The sequence below is a fragment of the Lagopus muta genome, chromosome 1 (assembly GCF_023343835.1).
Source record: "Lagopus muta isolate bLagMut1 chromosome 1, bLagMut1 primary, whole genome shotgun sequence".
Classification (NCBI taxonomy): Eukaryota; Metazoa; Chordata; class Aves; order Galliformes; family Phasianidae; genus Lagopus; species Lagopus muta.
Genome location: NC_064433.1, coordinates 168,602,888 through 168,628,376, shown reverse-complemented (window position 1 = coordinate 168,628,376; position 25,489 = coordinate 168,602,888). Strand labels below are relative to the sequence as shown.

The 25,489-nt window shown below is 45.5% G+C and overlaps 1 protein-coding gene across 3 annotated transcripts in view; it reads right to left on the bottom strand.

Annotated features, from left to right (window-relative positions):
• The window catches only part of THSD1 (thrombospondin type 1 domain containing 1), a 30,729-nt gene extending 6,462 nt beyond the window's left edge, over window positions 1-24,267 (bottom strand). The window contains exons 1-5 of one of the 3 annotated variants that reach the window (XM_048964998.1): window positions 24,170-24,256; window positions 23,649-23,819; window positions 17,968-18,114; window positions 11,079-12,035; window positions 3,370-3,528 (exon numbers count right to left, since the gene is read on the bottom strand). In XM_048964998.1, coding sequence (XP_048820955.1) covers window positions 3,370-3,528; window positions 11,079-12,035; window positions 17,968-18,025 — 1,174 coding nt within the window. In that variant the 5' untranslated portion in view covers window positions 18,026-18,114; window positions 23,649-23,819; window positions 24,170-24,256. Of the gene's footprint in view, window positions 1-3,369; window positions 3,529-11,078; window positions 12,036-17,967; window positions 18,115-23,648; window positions 23,820-24,169 lie in introns of all 3 variants that reach the window. The other 2 variants (XM_048964989.1, XM_048965006.1) reach the window with 2 other exon arrangements.
• Between the last annotated feature and the right edge of the window lie 1,222 nt (window positions 24,268-25,489).

The following is a 25,489-nucleotide window of genomic DNA, read 5'->3' as shown; positions in this document are numbered from 1 at the left end:
AAAATAACAGGAGAGTAGTACAGGTATCACTTTAACATTATTTTTAGGGTGACTGAAGGGGTGTGAAAATTATCAACTTGTGAGCCCTGCAGATTGAAGAGAGACAGCACTAACTTTGCAGGTGCTTCTTCCACTTCCCAGTGTTGTCAACCACACAAGACAAAGCCTTCCCCCTACACGGCAGGTTCCTAAATGAGGTTCCATTGCTCTGCTGCCATGGCTATACTGGCATTAAAACTTCTGTTGTGAACTGGAGATGGATCTTCAAAAAGTGAAAAATACTAACTGAAATACGAACATCTCAAAGATTTCCATAGCATTTAAACCTCCCTCCTGAAGGTTACATCACAACACTGAACCACTGAGAGAGAAGTAACTCTTGTTTTGGACAAGGTCTCCAGCATTTCAGTGGCATCCCCAAGCAGAAAACAGCGTAACTGAAAGCATGTAAGCTGTTCCAGCAGACAGCACTCATTTCCTAATTCGTTACAGCCAAACATCTTCATAAGGCCATGAAAATGCTGCTGGAGGACAAAGCTGCTCCGTTGTGGTGGTCAAGAGCTGGCCATGAAGCTGTGAACACAGAATGAACCACTTAAAGTTGTGCCCCAGTTTCTAGTTTGATCCAGGACCCAGAGCCTTGCATCAAAGCCATGGACAGTCTGTTGTAAATCTGGCCATGCCTGCTTCGCAGTGACTGTCCACCATGCAAAACGTGTGTAGAATAATGAGAGGCAGACACCAGTCTGAATGTACTGCCTAAAACCCAGAAAAGCGCTCATTCAGCAGCAAGCTATTAAGTGTGCAAGATGTACAAATGCACAGGCAAACACAGCCTAGAAGGTCTCAGGCTGCTACAATAATGGATGTGCAGGGTGCTGGAGGCCCATTTCTTTGACTCAGAGCTGCAATGGCAGCCCGAAAACCTTTGAAAAATCCCTCTGTGAACTAAACTTTGATCTTCATACCACACTGAGAGCTTAATATCAGCACGAGGAACAGCAGCACTGCCTGTTGAATGTTTCTGAGGATCCCTAAAACCTACACTCAGCCCAGCACCACCACACCCAGGGCACAGAGCACTGCTGTTCTGATCCCAGCAGAGAAAGCAGGACCTGCATTTGACCTGGTCATTAGCACTGTTGCAGAGTAATTCATCTATTGCTCATCCTTTTCTCAGTTTCATTTTGCTCAGCTTCTAAATACTCCGTTTTCTATCTGCAATGTGCATTGTGCTATAACATTTGGATTATGCAACTAACAGGTAGCAAACAGTGACATTTGAAACAGGGTTAAGTTACCAGGGTTTGCTTCTCTCTCCACTTATTCAGCCATTTGCTCCATCTGCTGGACTGCTGACTGCAGACACGGTCAGGCTGGAATTGCTCTGGGCAAGTGTGGGCAGCAGAGGGAGAGACGATCCCAGGCTGAGATCAGACAGCTTTAGAAGACAAGCTAGCCCCTGGTATCACTACTGCCCTCAGCAGTCTGAAGGAGATGGACACAGAGAAGGTGACCGCCCCTAGAGCAGGCCATTAGCTTCAAACTGTGGCCCTCTGAGTTGTTCCCCTCTTCTTACACTTGCAGCTTTACAATATAAGAAAGTCCACAGAGACAGCCTTATCTGGTGATTAAAAACATTAGAAACCTTAACAACAAACTCCTAAAATGAAGACTGACAAAATGCAAAACCTGGCTATATGGAATACCATTTGTAATGATATTTATATTTTAATATTTTCCTTTTCCTTTCACCTGACCTTTTGCTCAACACCATTTCTTACAATGCTCCACAATGCATTTCTTTCCTACCTTCTAGAAACAATATAGTAATGTTCAACAAACCTTCTGAAGCTGGTTCAAGCCAATGCTCTCATCGAAAGAGCAGTCCTGCATTTTCCTGCTGTGGCTACATGTTTTCTCCCTCTGCTGCTCTTCCATCTTCAGTGGCACAAGCACTGCAATGTCCATGTGCTATGCAACTTACAAAAACCCCAGACTACCCACTTTTTAGCTGGATCCACTCCAGTTCTCCACACTACATTTCTGCCAGCAGAAGGGATTAAGTGGCACGGAAGCAGCCAAGGCAAGCAGTAAGGCATTGCTCGCTTTATAATAGCACAGAGATAGATAGTTTATAGCTGTAATCTGTTAAATTATAGCCTAAGAGCCCAGGAGCTTGCATGGCCCTGTGAGCCCCTCTTTACCCATCCCTGCCAGGCAGTGGCACCTATGGGACACGAGGACATTGTATCTCCTACATCAGCCAGGTTCTGAGCAGACAGACCTCCAATCTCACCCATCAAAGCAGAGACAATTTGAAAGTTGATTATGAAGCAGCACAAGAAACAGAAATATGGCAGAGTTCCATACTCTGTTAAAACCACGAGGTCCCATGCAGGTGGCACTGGAGAACTTCCCAACACCCACTACTGCAGGTTCATGAATCCCAGCATACTGCACATTTTACGCATTACATACATCTCCAGCTCTTTTACAGTAGAGTTGTGGCAGTAGATTTTTCCACACCTTTCCAAAGGACTTAAAAAATAAATAATTCCTCCAGTTGCAAGCCAGAAAATTACCTTTTTAATAGATTTCCATTACCTACAGTCTTTGAGATATTGTACCAGATACAGAATCATAGAATTGCTCAGGTTGGAAAAGACCTTTATGATCATCAAGTCCAACCACAACCATACTACCCTAACTACCAACCCTCCACTAAATCATGTCCCTGAGCACCACATCCAAATGTTTTTTAAACCATCCAGGGATGGTGACTCAACCACTTCCCTGGGGAGCCTATTCCAGTGCTTAACCCTTTCTCTAAAGAAATGTTTCCTGATATCCAACCTAGAAACCAATCTCCCCTGGCTGCTGCTCCCCTTGCACAACTTGAGGCCATCTCCCCTCGTCCTGTCATCTGTCACCAGTGAGAAGAGACCAACCCCACTCTTGCTTCTCTGTTCCCCTGGCCCTGAGATCTTTCCTGCAGTCCTTCCCTAAACCCTCAGCCATGTGGAGATTTTCATAGAATCACAGTGTCTTTATGGCTGGAAAAGACCACTGAGGTCATCCAGTCCAACCATCAACCCATCACCACCATGCCCACTAAACATGTCCCTAAAACTCACATTTTAAACCACTTCCACAGCATCCCCAGCACGCAGAAGTCTTGGAGCCCTATCTCCAGCTGTCCCACAAACACAGGTATGCTCCTGTCAACCACAGAAATGTGACATCCCTCCATAAATCAGTAGGACTGAAGGAGAGTTTGGACACTTTCATTTTACAAAGCCGTCCTAACTATACGTTGCTGGCTTTTGCAACATGAGGCCACGGGAAGAGGAGAGCAGAGCTACGTACTCAGACACTCCTCTAGCGAGCACAAGGAGGTCTCCTTTGGGGAGCCAGCACAGCCTGGTTTCACAGGTGAGGAGGTGAGGCACTCTCGGAAGCGCTCCCGGATGCCGTCTCCGCAGGTGACGCTGCAGGGGCTCCAGGGCTGCCACGGGCTCCATGTTTCTGCAAACACACAAGCTCACAGCAATGAGAAACACATCTACCTCCTTGTCCGTATGGAGAAAGGCATTTAACTATCCTCTGTTATTTAAGAAGAGCAATAAATAACCAAACAGTGCAAACTGCAACACCAAAAGAGCAGGCAGCATCCAGGGACTTGCTCCCGTTCCCACCAGCTTGGGGCAAAGCTCCCATTTTTGCTTTCCTTTCTTTGCCCCATGCTATGCAGCACTCAGCTAACTGAGGCTGGCAAGAGCTGTCTGGAACAACAGCAAATAGAAATTAATCCACAAATCTTTTTAATGGCTTAGTAATTTATATATTCATGAGTCCAATTCCTACCTGGCAAATACTGCTTTTACAGCAGGATAACTTCATTGACTTAAGTGTAGTTACTCCTGATTTATGTAATTGTGAAAGGACAAGAAGCCTATGAGGCCTAATGAAAAGGCAATATTGTTTTTCCTCTTTATGATCCTCTTCGCACACAAACATGTTATTGAATCACTCATCTGACAGCTTTACAGATCCCTGTTGTTTTATTTCTCGTGCTTCAGCCATTAACGCAAGATGAGATTTTGCAGGTTTATTTATTTTGTTTAAGTGGAGGCAGGCTCAGGTTCTAATGCTAACTCAATACTTAAATGCAATCCCTTTCTTGCTAAGGTAACATCCTCATCCAGTGCTCAACACCCAAACTTTATAGCAGTGAGGACCCCGAGACAGAAAGGGACCATTTCTGACTTCCAGTTCCAAAATAACAGATGAGTCCAAGTGCAGTCCTTAAGGATAAGTACTCTGGGGACTGTCTGATTGGTCAGTTGACTCAATACCTGTCTTTAAAATGCATTAGGAAGAAAAACAACAGAGCAATTACTCCATCTCCCTGCTCAGAGATAAAACAGAAAATCAGATAAATTACAAAAAGCAAATTGGATTTGTTAAAGCTTGCTCTTTTAAATAATTTATGGTTGCTAGTGCCAACCCAGGTCATGATATTTAATTTTCTTACACAGTTGCTCTGCTGCTGGAATGCCTCAGCGCTCCTCATCAGTGAACAACATCCAGTGCTGCACAGCTGTCATGCTTTGTGACTGGAAATGGCTTTGTGATTTCATGCTATATCCATGCATGCTGCAGTACATCTGCATGGCCTTGTGGAGCACGGGGGGGAACACTAAGGGGCCTGGTGGCACTGTGCTCCAGGTCCATGTGAAGTCAAAGGATCTCTGCATTTGCCTCCAACCCTACAGCAGCAATGAGAAATTCACGGTCCAAAGCTTGAACAAACACACCCTGGCCCCACCAGCTATGAGCTGGTATCAGTGAAGGAAGCAGGAAAGCATGGCCATCATCAATAGTCAAACAGTCCCTCCTCCAATGCACTTCATGGTGTCATAGTACCTTGGGGTCTCAGGACGTTTTTCTTGATGTCAGTGTCACGAAGGACCCCAGCAGTGTCCCACCACTGGCAGAAGAAGAGGGACGAGCAGGAGAAGCACAAAGTTCCTTGCAGATCAATTTATGTAAGCAGCTTGATAAATCAGTCCCATCATTTCCAGTGCATGAGCTCGCTTGTTTCCCTATTTCCATACTCCCTGCTCGTTTTAGCTTCTGCTAATAACAGTCAGATAGAGGGCCAGATCCAGAAAGGTTCTGGCTGCTTCCAGTGCTGCCACTTGTTATACTGGAGGGTGCTCAACATTTGAGGCCTCGCTCAACTGGAGGGGCCTCTACATTTGAGCCGGCGAGCTTCAATGTACATAACATTTAGGATGGGTAATTTTCTAATTCTAATGTCAAACCCAGGACGTGCCCATTGCTTTCAGGCTCTTTTCACAGAGTTCAGCTTCAGCTGAGGGCATGGAGTTCCTAGCTGGAACACTTGGCATCCATAGCTCTAGGGCTACGAATGTGTGCCTGCAGCAGAGCAGGAGAGCAGGAAGCGCTCCAGCCCCTGTGAGAGACAGAGAGTTAAACCCTGCAACTTGCTCTGCAACCTCCTGCAATTACCAGAATGCAAAAGAAAATGAAGCAGAGTTTATTCTCCCCCAAGGAAACAAAATAATTAACCTCCATTTAAGACAAACAGATCCAAAGCGCCAGGGGAAAAACCAGAAGGTATGCAGTGCAAACTAGCGCTAATAAGTGTGAATTCTTTCTATACGCATTTGAGGAATCAATTATCAACATGAAGACATCTCATTGATGAGTTAGTTTGAAATAGCTGACAGTTGGCAGATCTGTCGACATGAAAGATAAACTCAATTAACTGTGTTAATTGTTGCTCTGCTGAAGTATTTCCCCTCCAACTTCTGTATTTCATCCTCATTCTGTGAGACTGTGTGTCTGTGATGCTATCCAACAGCAGAGCCAGCAAGGAATGCTCTGCATCACCTTCCCAGCCTCCCGTGTATGACTGTCCTAAGCTCTCCAGCAAGACCAGTAATATGGGATAAAATCACTATTTACAGGTTCACGCAAATGCCTCTGCTAGCGTGGGGGAGTGCAGGCTACTTGTGAAAGCTGAGATCAGTTTCCAGGTCGTGAGACCAGGTGCAGTGATGTTTGGATGAGACCTGGGAAAACATTCCTCTCACCCATCCTGTGCTTTTCTATGGGAATAAAACCCAGGTGAGCTGACATGGTGGCATGCTCCAACAAGCTTCTAATTTGGACAATGAAAGGACGATGATCCCTGTAAAAGAAGAAAACCTAGACTGTGCCTGGGCTAATTACAGACTTTTCCCCACAAACCAGCACCTTTAAGAACTGCAGGAGCATTGCCTAAAATCTTTTCTCAGAAGCTCAGAGCTATCCCTGTGACTCCACAACACCTGACGTATTCTTAAAATGCTGGGGATATGGAGATGTAGAACTCAATGGCGTAAGAGAAGTCGACTGGGGCACAAACTGTGCTTCCCCAAATTAGTCAGTTTCTAAATAAATGCAAACCAAAGAGCAATTCAGGCAACAGAGCTAATTGGTTCCCAGATCTTCCTACAGATAACTGGCAGGTCTGATTCATACTACTTTACTCAGGGAGCAAGAAGTTGATGGGAGTCTTGTATCCTTGCCTGACTCCTGGATACTCCACTTACTCCCTGTTTACCAACTACTGCTCCCTTCACAAGGTCTTTTCCCACCTTCTGCTTTCCCTTTGAGAGCAACATCTGTACTTCTTGTGTACAGCAGCTTCTTTGGATAGTTGGAAGAAGTCAGATGCCAGAGAAGGTAACAAAACTCATCCCAATAAAGGCAATAAGCTCCACTAGGACTTAGATCAGAGTTGAAACTGGCCTCAGAAGTGTAGCTAAGAGCTGTAAAAAAAATTAATTAACACTGGAAATACACAAAAAGTGTGTCCCTTTCTATGCTGCAGCACTACTGATTAATTTTATCAGGCATCCCAAACGACTCCAGCTTGACAATGGCTAGGATCTAGGATGTCTTCCTAAGGAGAGCAGAAGTCTCACTGCTGGGGGCTCAGAGTCTAAGCATGTAAAGCACAGGATAACACACTGAAATGAATGAGCCTACAGCACTTCTGCTGCTGGGTAAAATCATCTAGCACTTTTCTTTCTCAGACATTCAGACGATTCCGTCAGATGCAGGGAACTCTGCATGGCTCTCTCTAAGTCATCTGTGGGAAACAGTTAGCACCCCACTGAGATGAATTAAGTGACTCACATCTCTCCTATTTTTTCACAGGTTCTCCAGCTGGAGTCTACAGAAAGTTACACAAGCACTGGCTCACATCTGATAGACATTCTCCCCACATCTAATAGGTAAGATTCAGAGTCTTGGAAAGCAGAGGCTTTTTTGTGACACTTGCTCTGAAGCTGACGGCTCCTGCTGGGAGAGCTGTTGCTCTCTACGGGTCATCAGGAACCTTGTCCCTACTGCAGGCACAAAGCAGACAGACTCCTGCTCCATGGGCTGCCCGAGCCCTGCCAAGGATGAGGAGTAATGAGATGGATGGAAGAAGGGTCAGGAACACAACTGATGCCTGACCTATGGAAAATGGGTAGTTGCAAAATAAACTATATCTCATCTTCTGCGGTTTGGATGAAGATAGCTTTAATGATTTCAGATACTTCATCTTTTACAAGACGATACCTTTGTTTCATAATAATAGACTGTATTCTAAATGGAGTAAGAACTGGCTGAGTGACAGATTTGATATGCAGTTGTCAACAGAAAATCATCACCGAGTGGGAATGCATTTGGAGAGATTTCAAAGGAATTAGTATAATGCTTTGTTCTGTACAACGCTTGCCTCAGTGACAGGAAAGTAAATATAAAATCGTTAATGAGAAAATATGTCACTACTGTGATGACATAAGTACATAGTGCATGGGGCAATGGAGGTTGCCAGCTAAGTTGTAAAATCAGCAAAATGCAAAACGTAGGCAGAAAGCACAGAGATTGTAGAATGGTAGATTGTAACTAAGAGGTCACATGCAAGAGCAGCTCGGGAGGCGTTTGTAGGGTCAAAGCCAATGCCATCTGTGGAATTAAAAACTGAGGAGCAATAAGTCAGGGTAGGGAGAGTGTTGCTGCTCAAACAGCATCGGTGAGGAGGATGTTAGAAGGCACCAAAGTCGGTGTCTGTGTAGTGAAATTAAAAGTACTGTTAAAAAAAAAAGAAAAAAAAAAGGAAATAGAGGCAGATAGAGCCAGAAAATTAATTAAATCCTGAAGAAAATGTGTTCCAATTAAAGACTCAATCTTTTCAGCTTATTAAAAAGAACACTGAGATTATCTGGAAGGACTGACACAATTTGGACGTGCAAATGCTTCTGAAGGGGAACACAATGGATAGGAAACAGCTGTCTAGTCTAGCAGAGAGACTAGCAGAAGAGCCAGTCACTAGAGGATGAAGCTAGATGAGCTTCGTTACAAACTGCATGCCACATCCTTTCTTCTTTTACATCAGAGCACAGTGTTGAGAGAAATTACCAGAAGGGTCTCTGTTTGGTGGTGCCTTCAGCAAAACACTGGATGGCTGCGGAGGATGAGCAGCAGTTGCATGCAAAGACCGGCTGTGGGCTCCTTACCAGCTTAACTGGATGACTGCAATGGCCCACGCCGCACAGGAGACCACAATCAACGATTTAACTGCCCTTAACCTGAGCAAGCTCAGAAGCACAAGGCAGAAGAATATCAGCGATCTGAGCAGAGAAGCACTTTTTACATGGAGAGCCATCAGGGGTGCAGGTCTACCTACAGTGCAGTGAGGCACGGTGAGGGGCTCTGGAGAAGGCCTTGTGAAGCAGCTGGCTGCCATCACTGGGAGCGGAGGCTCACTGCACCTCCCTTAGGGCCAGAGGCTCAGGACAGGGCCTTGTGAGGCGGTCAGAGGCCGGCAGCCATCTCTGGCTCCGCAGGCTCGCTCTGCGTGCCCGGCTTCAGGCTGACGCGCTCCTCCAAGCGCAGCCCGCTCCTCTCAACGCTGCCTGGAGGCTTTGAAGTTGCACAGACACAAAGACAGATGTGCTGCCGCCTAATTAATTTCAGTTTGACGTTTTATTTACGGCTACGCGATGTGGTTACGCTTTCATCGGCTTTGTGGATGTGACACCTCTAACTTGCCAGCTATTGACTTCAAGCTGTTCCGCACGCAGGTAGCCTGATTCTTTCGACTGCAGTCACAAGGATGGTGCTACCGCGCAGCCCAGGAAACAGCAAATTGCAGGGAGTTGTTGCCTAGGGTGGATTTCACCAATTAAAACGGTCAAATATTGGACACAGAAACACAGCTATGTCATATCCTGCATATTCATCTCTCTGGGTAATTAGCTAGATAGTATCAGCGTGACATAAAAATACCACCCAAGCACAGAAGAAGAATTAGAATTCTCTCTTCCTTTTTCCTTGAGAATTACCTTGATTAAGGAAAAACGCTTTCATTTTTAGGCGGACTTTCTTGTGCCAAAGAGAGAGAGTGCCAACAGAGAATACAGTTGGAAAGTTAAGCAAAAGAGAACTACGTACCACGTTTGGCATGTGGTGAAAATAGAGGTCATTCTTAGTACAGATTGTTAATTAAAGGGCTAACAGTTTTAAAATTTGTGAGATAGCCTGAAGTAAAACCACACAACGCTAGAAGCCTTGTTAAAGTAGGTTGTGCCTGGACCACGTGCTATAGAACATGTTCCATGCTCCTGGCCCCAATGATCTCCTCAGAGACCTGCCCAGGAAGTGCAGTGACCCTTTTTTGGCTTCAGACCTGCACTTCCTTCTCAGGAAGACCAAGGGTGGGGAGGTATAGAATATATCTCCAGCCTTTCAAGCCAAGCTCTTTGAAGTGTGCTCATGGGAAAGATTAATTCATTACCTATGGACGCAAGCCTGCACCAAGCCTTCGGAACATTTACTCTTCTGTTCCAGGATGTGGGAAACACAGCCTAACCCAACTCCTATCCCCTCATGTACATGCAGCCCATCCCTCGCTATGGCTGCCGTCTACAAATTAGGGAAAAAAATGCATTTGTCTTACTCTGCTATGTTACTGGGGTTTGTGGACAATGCCAAACCTTGGACTCCTACCCCTGAATGACCATGAGGGTCCATCTATGTGCGTTGTAGAGATATAAACAGATGCATGGATATTCCTTAGACAGGACTGAGGAACGGCCCAAGTTCATCCCCATTTACGATCACTCCTTAACTGTGACCACTTACACTCCATGGTTTTGGCTTCTGCCAACCAGCACTATCCTGAAGAATGCCCAGTCATGGCCAAAAGACTACACAGACTACAGACCGTCCCCAGCTAGTTGTATGCATCTAGTGTTTGCTTGGAAGAAGAGAACTTAGATGTGCAGATGTGACTCATGATTGTCAGGTGGCCTTACTGATCATAAAATGTGCCATGATCGCTTTTAAGCAGCAGCTGAGACATGGTTGGAAGGGTGATAGAAAAACCCACAAGTGTCTGTTGCTATAGCCGGACCTTGATTCATGTGACCAAAATTTATGTATCTAGTAGGTAGGTTTTTAATCTCCCACAGCAAATGGTAGAGAAAAAGATAGCCAGACATGGACTCAGCCCATTTATCTGCTATACCTATTTTTATATGGGACGAATCACCCTTGTGAGATGTCTGTCTCTCTTGACTAAATAGGTAGATGGGTTCTCAATGTTGGACACTTGACTTCCAGACACATAAATGTAGTATCTCTGTATGTACAGAGATTAGATTTAATGTTTCCAATGGGTCTGATCTACTGTTGTGCCTTCTTAAATCACTGTGAAGGCCAAGTTTCAGTTTTACTGAAACTAGATAGATACATCATTTTAAATATCCCAAACTGCTTTGGTTTAAGTAGTTTCAAGCTACCACTGTGGCTTTTGTTACTAAATGTATGCCCTTACACAGGTCTAATCCAATTTGTTTCCATTTACCTCTCCAACTCTTTTTCTCATGCAGGAGACCCAAAAAATAGTTATGCAATAGAGACAATACAGTCAAACCCATTTATCATTATCCACGTTGGCTGGAAAGAATGCTGATATTTGATAAAAGAAGACAAACATTGGTACAAACCCAGATTCCTTTCGATCATCATACACTGCTTAACTCTTGTTGGGAAAAGGCTTCGGTTTGAGAAATTATAGAGGTCAAAGCAGTATTTGTTCTTTCCCACATCGAACAAAGTGCAGTTAAATTCTGTCCTGTTGTCTCCTGGGTGAAGGGTGTTCTCATACAGCCAAGCTGTTCTCAAACTAGGATGCCTGAGAGCCTCTTTATAGACAACAACTTTTCCACTGACAGAAGTGCATGGTGGTGAGACTATGAAGACCTGAACCAAGGTTCTGCACACTGCTTCTGGTGCCACAACCAGTCTGTATCCAAATTTGTGGAGATCTATGGGTCCCATAGAGGCAATCACAGAACGTGTTTCTAATGATTTCAGTAACACAGTGATGTACATTTCTTGACCAACATGTGGGCAGTCAAACTCTACCCACTGGGATCTAGAGAGTGGGATTCCTTTGCTAGTTCTAATGCCCAGCATCTCATCAGAGCTTACTCTTCCTAGTTCATAAAGTGTGCTGGTGAATATCACATCTAGTGAAACCAATGTCTTGTTCATGGCACACAGCTGCTCATTTGTAAAAACTCCAACCTGAAGGGAGCTCCCAAGCACCTCTGAAGTCTTGTTCAAATCAATGTGAAATACAGGCCATTCCACATGGAGGGTGGATGTTCTTCCTCTGCTTGCAGCAGCACTGCTATTATCACTGGGAGAGATCATTCTGAACAAAAAGTCTCCAGCACTTGTGAAATAGGAACATTCAAACTCTACCATCCCCCGGGACTGATTTGCTGGAAGCTGTTTTCTTGCAATGATCTTGTTGGTGTTGGCATCCAGCAGTAGGATGGACAGGTTCTCTGCTGTCTCATTACCACTGTAGTAGTGGTATTCCACAGAAACTGTGTCGTTGCTGAAGGCTACATGACCTGGGTGCTTCAACAGGAGGTCCTCCACTTCACCAAGAACTGAAATGAAAACAGGTTAACAACAGCATTAAGAATCAAAGCAGCAGCCAACTGCTTATGAAACATAAAGAAGAAAATATGTATTTATGAAGTGGATATTTAAGAAATGGCTGTTAAACTCTTAAATGTGAATGAATCAGTTCACTAAAAAAAAGGTCCTAGCTAGAGCAGTTATAGCTCACCTTTCCTTTGTGCAGGGACATGATCTGCAAAAGCTCAAAGTCCACTGTAGCAACATGTTTAGGAAGGAAGGTTAAAAGAAGGTTTCTCAAATAAAAACAAAAGATGTACAAAAAACTTCAGTTCTAAGGATAGACCATGAAAATCCTCAACTTCCCTTCACTTGTAGACTCTTATAGTCCATTTCACCATGGTCAGCTGTTCTACCTTCTTTAGTGGTAATGCAGTAAAAAAACATAGTAGTTTCTTAATACAGAAGCATGAAAAATATCCCTCAAATTAAATAAGATAGTAAATCTGCATGATGCTTTTTGAAGCCTCTTCTCTTGCTCTGTCTTATGAATCTTTCATTTTGCTCATTTGCATCACAGACACATGAGTGAAAGGGCTGAAAATAACAGTGATGGTGACTGCAGCACTTTTCTTGTCTCAGATGTGGTGCAACATGTCTAAATGACATCATTTCATAATAAATGGCACAGTCTTTTTAGATGCACTTCTTGCATGGCCATGTTTGTGCAAGTTGCCAAATTATCCCGAGACATGCTGTAACTAGTGGGGATAGATGATATCTAAAGCATTGGATTGGGAAGATCACATTCCTGCTCTCAGCTCAGCTAGTTTTTCTGTGTTGCCTGAAACTTAAGGATTTCAGACATTGACAGGTTACCTGAAACATGGGAACTACATACACCTATCCCAGATACAGAATGTGCTGTGAGACATCTCTATATAATAAAGTGTCTGGTAAAGGGCTTCTGAGTCTTGGATGGAAGGTGCTCTGGGAGCATAAAACCTCAGTTAAAGCAATCCTTTCATAAGTAGTATCAACTAACAGTACTTCAACTTGTTAAATCTGTTACATATGTCTTAAGATTACCTCAAAGAAAGCTTTGCTGGAAAAACACTGCAAGTGCCAAAGCAAGCACTCGGCATTTAGGAGCAGCAGGACTCATCTTACAGAATACTAGACAGCTACTACTGTAAGCTTCAGTTTGAGTTTGTCACCTTGGATTCACTTTCCTGTCTACAGAAAATGAGTTTCAGGAAGAAATTCATCTGACCAGCTAAGGCCATTTACGTCAGGGTGAGGCACAGCGTACACTACTAAGACCCACCAGCTATAATGTGGTTAAAATGACCAGCTCTAACCACATCCATAATGTCTGAATGAAGACTGTATGCACAGCCTACATACATAAATCACGTATATACTCTTACATACATGTATTGTAAGTCAGTCTTTCATCTGAGTGACTCAATACTACTTTTTTGCACAAGATTCTGCCTCATTTGGCAGATGGATAATGCTTGTTACCAGAGGGTCTTTTATTCTCGTTCTTCCTTGGGTGGTCCCATGTATTATTGACTGTGCATCGTTCAAAATTCACCTTGATAACACAGAATTATTCATTTTCCCCATGGATCCTGCTATTGTGCTCTTATCATAGTATATTAGTGTATTAGAAATATTAATGAGTTTATCCCTGCAATGTTCCAGAAAGATGAGTAAATGTCACTATTCTTGTTTAGAGTGTTAGGAACCAAGGCAAAGACATAAAGGTGAAAACTGTCAAACATTAACTAAACAACCATCTTTTAACACAAGAATGTGTGAGTGGAGAGCCCAGTATATGCAACTCGAGGACCTGTTACTATAAGCATGGGGAAATCTGCTGGCCTGGGCTGAAGCATGCACAGTATCGTGTGGGGCTGGCAAGAGGAACTGAAAGGACATGGAACATGTTTGACCCTTTGGAGAACTTCATTGCAAACTCATCTGCAAGGACTTAGATATGGACCAAGTCCAAGCAAACCTCCATATGGGGAACAAAAAGTATGTCCCAGAGCATCATGAAGTTTTGACAGCTGTGTTACAGTTTCCCAGTGAAATGCTTACAAATTGCTGGGTTTTTCTTGATTTGAACATGAGCAAACCTACATATTTCTCTATAAAGGACTTGATCAGATTCAACTTGGCTGAAGTGTTTTAAGAGAAAAACGAATCAGACCATAACAAAACCTCAACATGAAAAATTTCAACATCAAGCTTCAAATTTTCAAGAAAAACATTTGTGTGATAGTAATGAAAAGCACTGAGAGAAAGACCAGGGGTCTGCCATGTAGCTCTCATCAACCCTCATATGGATTGTTGGAAAGTGAGGAAAGCAAGTATTACTGGAGGACGCCTTTACAGCACTGCAGAGTTCTGCCTGGTGCACTGCAGGTCACAGAATCATTCTCCCATCTTCATTTAATAGCAAAATTTGCACTTCTAGGTGCCCCATGTAACAGTTTTCTGCAAAAGGCCACTCACAGTCAGCAAAAGTGAGCTTCCACTGTATGCTCCTTCAACTGCCCTCCAGCCTACTGCATGTGAACATCTCTGCCATAAGCCAAACCTCGGCCCCAGGGGCAGTTTTCAATTTGTATATTTTTAGTTGTCACTACAGTTTTCTCCCATTGAATGGAGCCTGGCTGTGGCACCAACCAAATGCCACAGTGGTCTTTGCAGGAGCTCCCTCTTAGAAAGATCAAAAGGAAAACCCTGTTTTGTTGAAGAGTGAGTGGCATGCTGTTCTGGTATTTATTTATTTTTAATTATATTTAAGCCAACTTGGGTTGTGATGTTGGCTTGTCAGCAACCAGTAGCACAGGGCTATGAAGAAAAAGCACCAGAAGCACCAGAAAAGCCAGTAAGAAATGAGAATACAGTTTTGTTGTATGCCTGTTTTGGTTTGGTTTGGTTGTTGTTTTTATTTTATAGCATTGCGGTCATTTATATTAAATCGTTTAAAACACATTTGAAACAGTCTTGGTGTAATACAGATAAGCATATGAAGGAAACAGTTATCTAAGAAGTGATTTGTATACACAAAACTAGAAGTTATTTTCTGAAGTATGGACTACTCTTCTTTAGAAACAAGGGAAAATATAATACAGCTAAAGTTTGCAACAGAGCTGTTCAACTGCACCTTTTAGCTACTCACTCACCTTTTAACTACACACCCTCTATAAAGTTCTGGAATAATAGCTTTTACCTCTGAATCAACTAGTTGTGAATGCCTACAGGACTGGCACACCAAGAAGTGGATATAACAATCATTCACCTCCCTTCTTGGGTTAAGTGAATTTAATGTTATGGAACTATAGAATCACCAAGGTTGGAAAGGCCTCCAAGACCATCCAGTCCAACTGTTCACCTATCACCAAAATTTCCCCATTAAGCCGTGTCCCTTAGTGCAACATCTAGACATTTCTTCAACACCTCCAGGGATGTTAACTCAATCACCTGCTTTGGGCAGCCCAGTCCAGTGCCTGATCACTCTTTCAGAGAAGAAATTTTTCTTAACATCCAATCTGAATCTCCCCTGGTGCAACTTGTGGCCATTCCCTCTAGTTCTATCGCTGGGAGAAGAAGCCAACCTCCACCTTGCTGCAACCTCCCTTCAGGTAGTTGTAGAGAACTATAAGGTCTCCCCTGAGCCTCTTCTTCAGGCTGAACAACCCCTGTTCCCTTAGCCACTTCTCACAACACTTGTGCTCCAGACACCTCCATAGCCTTGCTGCTCTTCTCTGGTCACGCTCCAAGGCCTGACTGTCTTTCCTGAAGAGAAGGACCTAAAACTGAACAAAGTACTTGAGGTGTGGCCACACCAGTGCAGAATTCAGAGGTATGATCACCTCCAGCTCCTGCTGGCTGCACTGTTTCTGATACAAGCCAGGATGCCATTGGCCTTCTTGGCCACCTGGGCACACTCACTGGTTCATGTTTAGCTGAGTGTCGATCATCATTTCCAGGTCCATTTCTTCCAGACAATCTTTCAGCCACTCTGCCCCAACCTTGTAGCTTTACCTGGGGTTGTTGTGGCCCAAGTGCAGGACCCAGCGCATGGTCTTGCTAAATTTCATCCCATTGGCCTCAGCCCAGCGATCCAGCTTGTCCAGATTCCCCTGTAGCACCTTGCTACCCTCAGGCATATTGACACTTCCTCCGACCTTGGTGTAATCTGCAGCCTTACTGAGGGTGCACTGAATCCCCTCATCCAGGTCATCAATAAAGATATTAATCAGGATGGGCTGCAATACTGACCCCTGGGAAACACCATTCATGATTGGCTGCCACCCGGATTTAACTCCATTCACCACCACTTCTGTGCCCAGCCATCCAGCCAGTTCTTAACCCAGCAAAGGGTGCACCTGTCCAAGCCACAGCCTGCCAGCTTCTCTAGAATACCACTGGAGACAGTGCTGAAGGCTCTTCTGAAGTCTAGGTAGACTACGTCAACAGCCTTTATCTTCACTGTATTTCCCATTCAGTGCACCATTCTTAGCTTTGCTAGTCAACTCTGTCTTGTTAAAATAACACATAGTACTAAAAGCAAGTGTCTTCTGTTAGACTTGAGTTCATCTAAAAGAGGGCAGTCCTAAGTTCTTTATGTCTTCTCATGATCCCTTGTTCTAGAGTGGAGGTGGAACAGACACCAAGGTGTCTGTTTTCTCACATACACAGGAAGAGCAAACTGCACACTTTCTTGGTCCATTTCTCTCCTTTGTAAGACATCTTCAGCCTTTTGATGCATGACCTACCTACTATCACAGCTCATGTCATAACTGGGAACTAAAACAGTCCTTTTTCCAGTTTCCCATGCTATAGATATTTCAGCAATGCATGACTTCATTCTTTATCATGGTTTGACAACGTACTTCAACTGGGAGGTTAACAACTTTTAAGTTATGAATGTAATTTTTGAAAATATATGTATTATTTATAAACTAAGGATCTTACTTTCAAAATTTCTAAACTGCATGTTGACTCACTTTACAAATCTACCTTCTATGCAGTGCATTCTTAGAAAAGATAGATGCCATGCATAGCATGCCCCTCAGCTTGCAACCACTTTATAGCTAACCCAAACTAGATGTCCAGCTTCCATTGGCAGCTGAAGGTGAGAAGGAGGTGCTTTCTCATCCTTAGAATCTCAGGCTGTGGTTAGGTTGTAACTGTCCTCCAAACGTGCTGATCTGTGTGTGAACTACTCAAACAACACTCAGACTAATTTTACATGACCAAAATGGAACGAATATGAATCCCATCCTTTGGATTCCTACACAGTCAGAGGAGGCAATACCCTTCCTGTCCTCAAAAGTTTTCTCTGAACTGGTGGGTGAAGTCCATCACATGGGGTCTCACTCAACCATAGGAAGTGACCTGCACTACAGATGGTCACATTTCATCCAACCACTGTAAGCTACTTTCATAGAAATGGGCAGTTGTACGCTGTGGTTCCTCCCACCTTGGTACAGACACTTAACTGATCTCTGATCTATCATCTGCCATGCATTAAATGTTACCAAATACAAATCTCAGAAGAGAGCAGAGCTCCTGCTACTGCTTCTAACACTTGCTTACTGCTTACTTGCAGTACTTGCTTACTTACTTGCTTACTGCTTCTAGTCCCTTGATGAGGCCCACAGAAATCTGCTCACTTATCCTGCTTCCTTCACAGAGCAAATTCATAGCAGGAAATGTTCCTGCCACTTTGACACAGAGGAGCAACTCATGAAAGCTGTCTCTTCCACCTACATATTACATAAGGCCTTGACTACATCCTGGGCATATCACTGCTGGCTTGTGTGAGCAGTGATTTTTTGTGATTTTATATCAGCAGACAAAATGAAAACAGCACTATCCAAAACCACTTTATGAATATGCAACTCACAGTTCTCCCTTGTAAGCTCCAATACTCACCGTAGTCACAGAGCACTACTAACAATAGATTTGAAAAATCTTTCAACATCTGTTTCATTCTGACCAGTGAGATCCCAGGTCCTTTTACTCCTCATGTCCTTCTTCAGCTCCAAAGTTCTAAAGTGCAGGCACTTTTTTCAAGAACACCTGAAAGATAAAAAATTACAGCTGCATTGACTTTGTTTCATAAAATACAAGGAGGAAGACTACATCTGGAAAGAAAGAAAGAAAGAAAATAAAAAGCATTGATTAACATTTTTCTCCCATTTATCCAACCACTATTAATATTGGATCAATGGATAAGTGCAACTATATTTCATCACAGAATAAATTTTCCCTCAGGATACGTCAGCCCTTGAGTCACAACAACAAAGATAGGCCACAAGAATTTACCTCTGTACTGCAGAAACTGCTTTTGTGCATGTCTTATATTAAGATCAAGACTCCTTCCAATACTTGAAGGGAGAGTATAAACAAAAGGGGGAACAACTGTTTACATGGGTTGATAGTGATAGGACAAGGGGAATGGTCTTAAACTGAGACAGGGGAGGTTTAGGTTGGATATTAGGAGGAAGTTTTTCACACAGAGGTGGTGATGCACTGGAACAGGTTGCCCAAGGAGGCTGTGGATGCCCCATCCCTGGAGGCATTCAAGGCCAGGCTGGATGTGGCTCTGGGCAGCCTGGTCTGCTGGTTGGTGACCCTGCACATAGCAGGGGGTTGAAACTGGATGAGCATTGTGGTCCTTTTCAACCCAGGCCATTCTGCGATTCATGACAGCAAAGTAACAAGTATTCTGTACAAAATGTAACTCACCTCAGCACGTGTAGACACTAGAGTTTATTGCTGCTACATAATTCAAACTGTTTTCAGTAATCTATTGTTATCTCACTGGCTCTATATAACACATTAAGTTATCTGCCTGGCTCTATAAAAGACCCATAACTGCTTTCTCTGTCTTTCAGATCGCTCAGCTGTGTGATCCCACGTGCCAGTCTGTATATTTTTAGCTATCTTCTCCACAATTTTTTAAGTTCACAATTCCTGTAGCATCGTCTATGCAAACAAAAATAGAGATCCTTTTGGAAAGTTTCAGGATCTTACTTCAATGTGCTCTAAAGCAGTCATCAGAGTCTCATAACAATCACATAAAACAGGTTGGAAGAGAAGGACTGCAGCAAAACCAACAGCATGCTACAGAAACAGAAGTCACAGAGTATCTACAAAGAGAAAATCTAGCTCAAAGCAGCCACTCTCAAAACATGAGAATTGCTCTCTTTTGCATTGCAAAGGAGTGTCAGAAAGTCAGACTCACTGCACTCACCATCACTCAAACAAGCAGGAAAGTTCTTGTTCAGTGGAGTTTACAACCTAATTTTATGAGAGAAAACTGGCACGGCAGCAGGCATGGTGGAACGTAAACATGAAACACAGGGCTGTGGCAAAGATGAGGTGCATCTTCAGGAATCACAAAAATAATGAGGTATTTCAACAGTAACACTGTTAGCGCTGCTGACCTACGACACAGCCGATGTGTTCTTTGAAAGCTTGTAAAATTGTTTTAGCTTCTTCTCCTGTCTTCTCTATGCCAATTTGCTCTCTGATTTCTCTCATGCACATAATTCCAGTGGCTGGAGAGAATAATTTCTGTAGCTTGCTCAGCACAGGCCCATTGTAGCAATAGCTGTACCCATCTGACGAGGAATATCATCGCCTGCCCACAGGCCTGACAAGGCTCCAGAATTAGATAGCAGCAGCGATACCCCAAACACCCACATCTGATACACTGTAAATTACCAGAAGACAAACCTCCTGCCTCCACACAGGGGCAGGCTGCTGGCAGAGCCACGGCACAATCACTTAAGGAAAACAGAAGAAATTAAGCAGCTCTGCTTGAAATTTCACTGCACTAAAGAGGGCAGAAAGATGCTTTGTGGGCAACAATCACAGCCGTGCTGAAAGCTTCAACGGGTCCTTTCCATCTCCAGCTTTCCCAGCTATGTATTTTTCCAATGTGTTTTACAAATACCGTTTCTAGACCATCGCATACCGGCAGGTAAAATCCACATAATCCTAATTGCAGCCTCACAAGTGACACGCTGCAGGAAGAAACAAAGCGACAGAAGAAAGAACACATCCTAGGGAAGAAAGAAAGAAGGCTGAGCGGGAGAATTCTCCTGAGACAGCGGCCATACATTTTAATTCACACATGTCAGGCTGACAGATGGAAGAGCAGCGTGGTTCACGAGATGGGGCACTGGAGGGAGACACAGGAGACCTGACTTCTGCTCCTCTTCCTGCCTCGGTCAGATGCACCATGTTAGCAAACCGCAGCTTTAATCCGCTCTTCTCCTCCCATTCCCCTGTGCTGTATTTATACCAGAAACTGTGCAGGGTGGAAGCTTTTTCTGATGTCTGTGGACGCAGCCCAGCACCTCTGGGCGTTCCGTTCACCAGACCATAAGCCCTCTTCCCTTTTACTCTTTCATCTGTGTTATCTGAGTTTGCTTAGGAAAAGGCTCTGGCAGGGTGCACAGGCAACACCCAAGCTTAGACGAGTGTTTGAACCAGCACCAAGACTGACTTCCAGGGACTTCACCCAGGTGCCTGGGAAAGCCTATGCTGGGGCTGAGCCCTGTGTAGCCCTGCAGCCCTGCAAGGCCCTGGAGCCCTGATCTGCACAAAGCTGGCTGCCCACCCATCCCTAGCACTGCATTCCCCCTCTCCCTTCACTCTTTTTTCCCCTATGTTTGCTCCTCTCAGACTTTCTCTCCCTCCCCATCTCGGTTTTGTGCACACTGACCTCTGCACTTGATTCACGTTTCTCCCTTTCAGCCTTCCCTCAGCCATCTTCTCCCTTGCACTCTTTTCTCCTTCGCTTAAAAATTCCCCATCCTTGCCTCCTGCCCCCTGCTCCACTATTGCTCCCTTTCTAGTACTCACATAAAATCTTGCTTTTCAAGACAGACAGCGTATCTTAAATAGTTTCTTCTCTATGCAGATCTTTTTACCTCGAGTTCATTAGCTTGATGAGATGAAAAATGATGGAACAGAGAAGACTATCAGACTTTGAATAATTGGCTTTTTTAATTTATTACTCTGGTGGACCAGCAGGGACTGAGGCTCCATTGTGTGAGACGCAGCAGAGGGACAGCAGCACAAAAAGATGCTTTCTGCTCCAAGAGACGGTGAAGGGGGCCAACTGGAAATAGAAGACTTCCTCTCCAAAAGGAATTGGAAATGGCAGATAAGGAGAGCATAAGCCATAAAAGCCTTGGAGATGAAGAGCAAGAGGTCTGCGTGTAGCACAAATGCCAGGAAAACACTGAGTCCTTCCTCTGCCACAAATACCTTTTAGATGTCCCTGTTCCTTGCTGGGAAGCTGTACTAGACGACCTTTAAGGGTCCCCTCCAATTCAAATGATTCCCTGATCCTACTCTACTCTACTCTACTCTGTTCTACCCTAGCCTAGCCTATTCTATGTTATTCTATGTTATTCTATGTTATTCTATTCTATGTTATTCTATTCTATTCTATTCTATTCTATTCTATTCTATTCTATTCTATTCTATTCTATTCTATTCTATTCTATTCATGTGGTCTTAGTCTCATCACTTAGCTTTCCTCTGGCACAGGCTCTTGCTGGAAGCTGCACCCTGCTGCCTGACAGGTTTTAGGAGAACAAATCCACTGCACGTGGGCACTGCAGTATCAGGAACCGTGCAAGAACCAAAGTCACACTATTTTATTTTCGCTTTGGATGGCAGATAGCTTTTACAACAACAACAACAAAACCTACTGGATTTATGACTTCCTGTGCATTTTCCACGAGTTGGTACATCAAAAGGCCAGAGAGCAGACTGGTTGTTGAGCAGGCTGGATGGTGCTATCACTGCTAGTGTGCACAGCTAACAAGTGTGCAGCTTCACCAACATATCCCCCAGCAACTACATCCTCTTCATAGGGCAGACAAAAGACAAATCAGTGCTGTAGTTAAGAAGGGGGCTGTAGTTAATGAGGAATCAATCACCCACCCCACAAACAAGCCTCAGGCTTTGAGATGACATGTGCATCAGACAAAGCCTGTATTCTCCCTATGTGTACTCTGCAGATCCCTGGCAGAGCAGCCCCTGCCCTCACTCCACCCTCCTGCAGTAGGCCTGTTCTCGCCCACCTCATCCCATCATAGCTCAGATGCCTTCTCCCAGTCACCTTGAGGAACCCAGCCAGGAGCTGTCAGGTAAATAAAGTTACTGTCTGAAACAAAATGAGCAAAACATTACAATATCACAGAATCACAGAATGGCCAGGGTTGGAAAGGACCTCAAGGATCATGAATCTCCAACCCTCCTGCCACATGCAGGGCCACCAACCTCCCACATTTAATACCAGACCAGGCTGCCCAGGGCCCCATCCAACCTGGCCTTGAACACCTCCAGGGATGGGGCATCCACAACCTCCCTGGGCAGCCTGTTCCAGCACCTCACCACTCTCATAGTAAACAATTTCCCCCTGACATCCAACCTAAATCTTCTCTCCTTCAACTTAAAACCATTTCCCCTCGTCCTGCAGTTATCAACCCTTTCAAAGAGTTGATTCCCCTCCTGTTCGTAGGCTCCCTTTAGGTACTGAAAGGTTGTACTGAGGTCAACCTTGCCAGAATGTAAGAGGGAAAACAAAGTCCCAGATGAAAAACAAGTCTCCTTAACTGCTGTCTGTTAGTAAAAGTATTGCAGTCCTATTTGCACAGTTGTATTATGCATGAGAGTGGCTGACAGTGAAGCAGCCCAGCGAAATAGATCCTGGAAGTCATAGAATCAGAATTACAGAACCATCTGAGTTGGAAGAGACCCTTAAAGGCCATCTGCTCCAACTCCCTTGCAACAAACAGGGACACCTACAGCTCGATCAGGTGCTCAGAGTTGCACCAGCCTAAGTCAGATTGCCCTTCCTGCTTTTCACTTGAGGAAGCTCGCTAGCAGCACAAAAAACAAGCGTCCATCTGCCACGTTTCTGCAAACGTGAGATACTTCATCTGTCTGTAGGGAAAGAGATTAATTATTTTCGCTATTGCGCCGTGGCATTAGGCAGCCATTGAAGTGTCACCACCTGCTGGGAATTTCAAAACTTCTCACCAAATCCTCCTCCCCGTCACAAATGCGGGAGCACCTCAGGTGCACATCACCTCGCTGACATCCCACTGCTGCTGGCCATACACACGCCTGCTGGCCGGCAGCTGCGCTCTGAGACTGGAGCTGGGCTCGGGGAAACGCACATACGGCTGTGTGCCGCAGCAGGGGGCCGGGGCTGCCAGCCTCAAAGGCATCGCTCTTTCTTATTTACACATCAGACAATTCGACGTCGTTATCAGATAATGGCCGTATTGAAATTAGGCATCTAAATTCACCGGGCTGAAAATGACAGCGCTTTTGCGAGGTTAAAAAATAATAATAATTAGCTGGTAAAGCATACAGCTATCAGTATTTGGGGCTGATGCTCAGAAATGCTGGGATTTGTCAGCTCTTATTGGTATTGGCTCAGCAGTATGAGAGCTGCCAGCACTCCCCATCCTACAGCAGAGTGAATAGATGGATGAGGTTTGCTGTGGAAAACGTACAGTGACAATAAGTTTATTAAGCATAAGGAGGGTCAGCAAAACATCCAAGCAATAATGAATCACCTCCGTGCAGAATTAAATGCATCGGATCGACCCTCGTGGCGTAAGGTGGACGCAGCCATCCGCTCCTCCGCTCTCCTCCAGATTTTGCTGGCATTCTCTGTATCGCCCATCGTTTCTGGGATCCCCCACTTACGGAAGTTTATCGTAAGGATCGTGACACGCATCACACAGCTGAAACAATTAGGAATCAGCTCCGAAATGCCACCAACCGCCGATACGAGCAGGAGAAAGCCTCCCCGGCGCCTGCACCGCGCACTGTGCCCGGCGCACGACGGCCAGCAGCAGCAACGCCGCGCACGGCAGGACGCAGCGCGGTCTCTCCCGTCCGCGCTTCGGGGCAGCGGGCTGCAGCCCGGAGCCCGAAGTTACTCCGCGCCTCCTCACACGCAGCGCGGTCCCGCGCCCCCGGCACAGCAAACCCCGCGCCGCCTCCCCCCGGCCCCGCGTTCACTCCCTACCGCGACCGCGAGACCCCCGAGTTCCGGAGAGCCGCCTGCCGCGGGGCCGCGGCGCTCGCTCACCTCAGGCAGCGGCCGGGGTAAATGGCGGGGCGGCTGTCAGCGGGCGCCGCGCGAGGGGAACCCGCGCCCCTGGCGGCGAGGCGAAGCGAAGAGACGCGAGGCGAGGCGAAGCGCCGCACCGCCCGCCCCGCTCCCGCCGGGGGCGCGCCGCCCTCGCCCGCCCGCCGCCAGGGTGTGGCGGCGCCCCCGCCCCGCGCCCACGGCCGGACTGGGCCGAGCGCCTCGGTGACACGGCGCGGCCGCTGGGACGGAGGCACCTGAGGCCCCGTGACAGCTCCAGTGGGCCCGCGGCGGTGGAGGCTTCGGAGGCTTCAACCCTCCGCTCTCCAGTGCCCGTCTGCTGCCCAACTTGGTGTGTGCATGGGTGTTCCTGTCATGAGTAAATTCAGGGACTGCTGCGGCAGGACATGCTGATAAGGAATGGAAATGTCTTCTAGAGGGGCTTCTTAAAAGAGAAATCCATGTATTTTTACACAAGAGCGACTGATTTATCTCAAACCACTGTTACCTGTATTTCCCAGACGTGCAGTCTGTGCTTTAAATATGCACCCTGTCTCCCACAAAATGATGCCCTGTCCCTGAAGGTGTTCAAGGCCAGGTTGGATGGGGCTCTGAGCAGCCTGGTCTGGTATTAAATGGGGAGGTTGGTGGCCCTGCATGTGGCAGGGGGTTGGAGCTTCACGATCCTTGAGGTCCCTTCCAACCCTGGCCATTCTGTGATTCTGTGAAAACAACAGAAGGATCTGAAGAGGGCTTTGTGTTAACTGCTGCCACGCAGAGAATCTCCCTGCTTTCCAGAGGCATGGCCTACAGAAGACCAAGAGGAAGCAATTGTCAGTTTTTTGGTTTTTTTTAAGTCCAAAATTCAAAGCACTGTTCCTAGTTACCATCTGTGTGACCATGAAAATAAGCCTTCCATGCAGCACAGACCTCTGCCCCACTGGCATGCCGAGGCCAAGCAGCAGGCTGCAGCCCCATGCCACTGCCATTCCCACTGTGGCCCTGTTTGAATCCACACGTGCCGGGTTACTCTCCCATACACCGGCTGTGGTGCATGGTGTGAAAGCTCCGAAGGCAGAGTGCCATCTGGAGTGCTGCTGGGAAGGTTCAGGGAAGTAAGGTAAATGCCTGCTGAGGAGCTTGTAACACAACATACAGAGAAGGAGTATGCATGTGCGTGTGTCTAAGAATGATCACAGCTTGTCACCATTAGGACACCACGGAAGATGTGGCTGTGCAATCTGTGCTGTGTCATGGAATCATAGAATGATAGGATCACAGAATGGCTTGAGTTTGGAGGGACCTTAAAATCCATGGCTT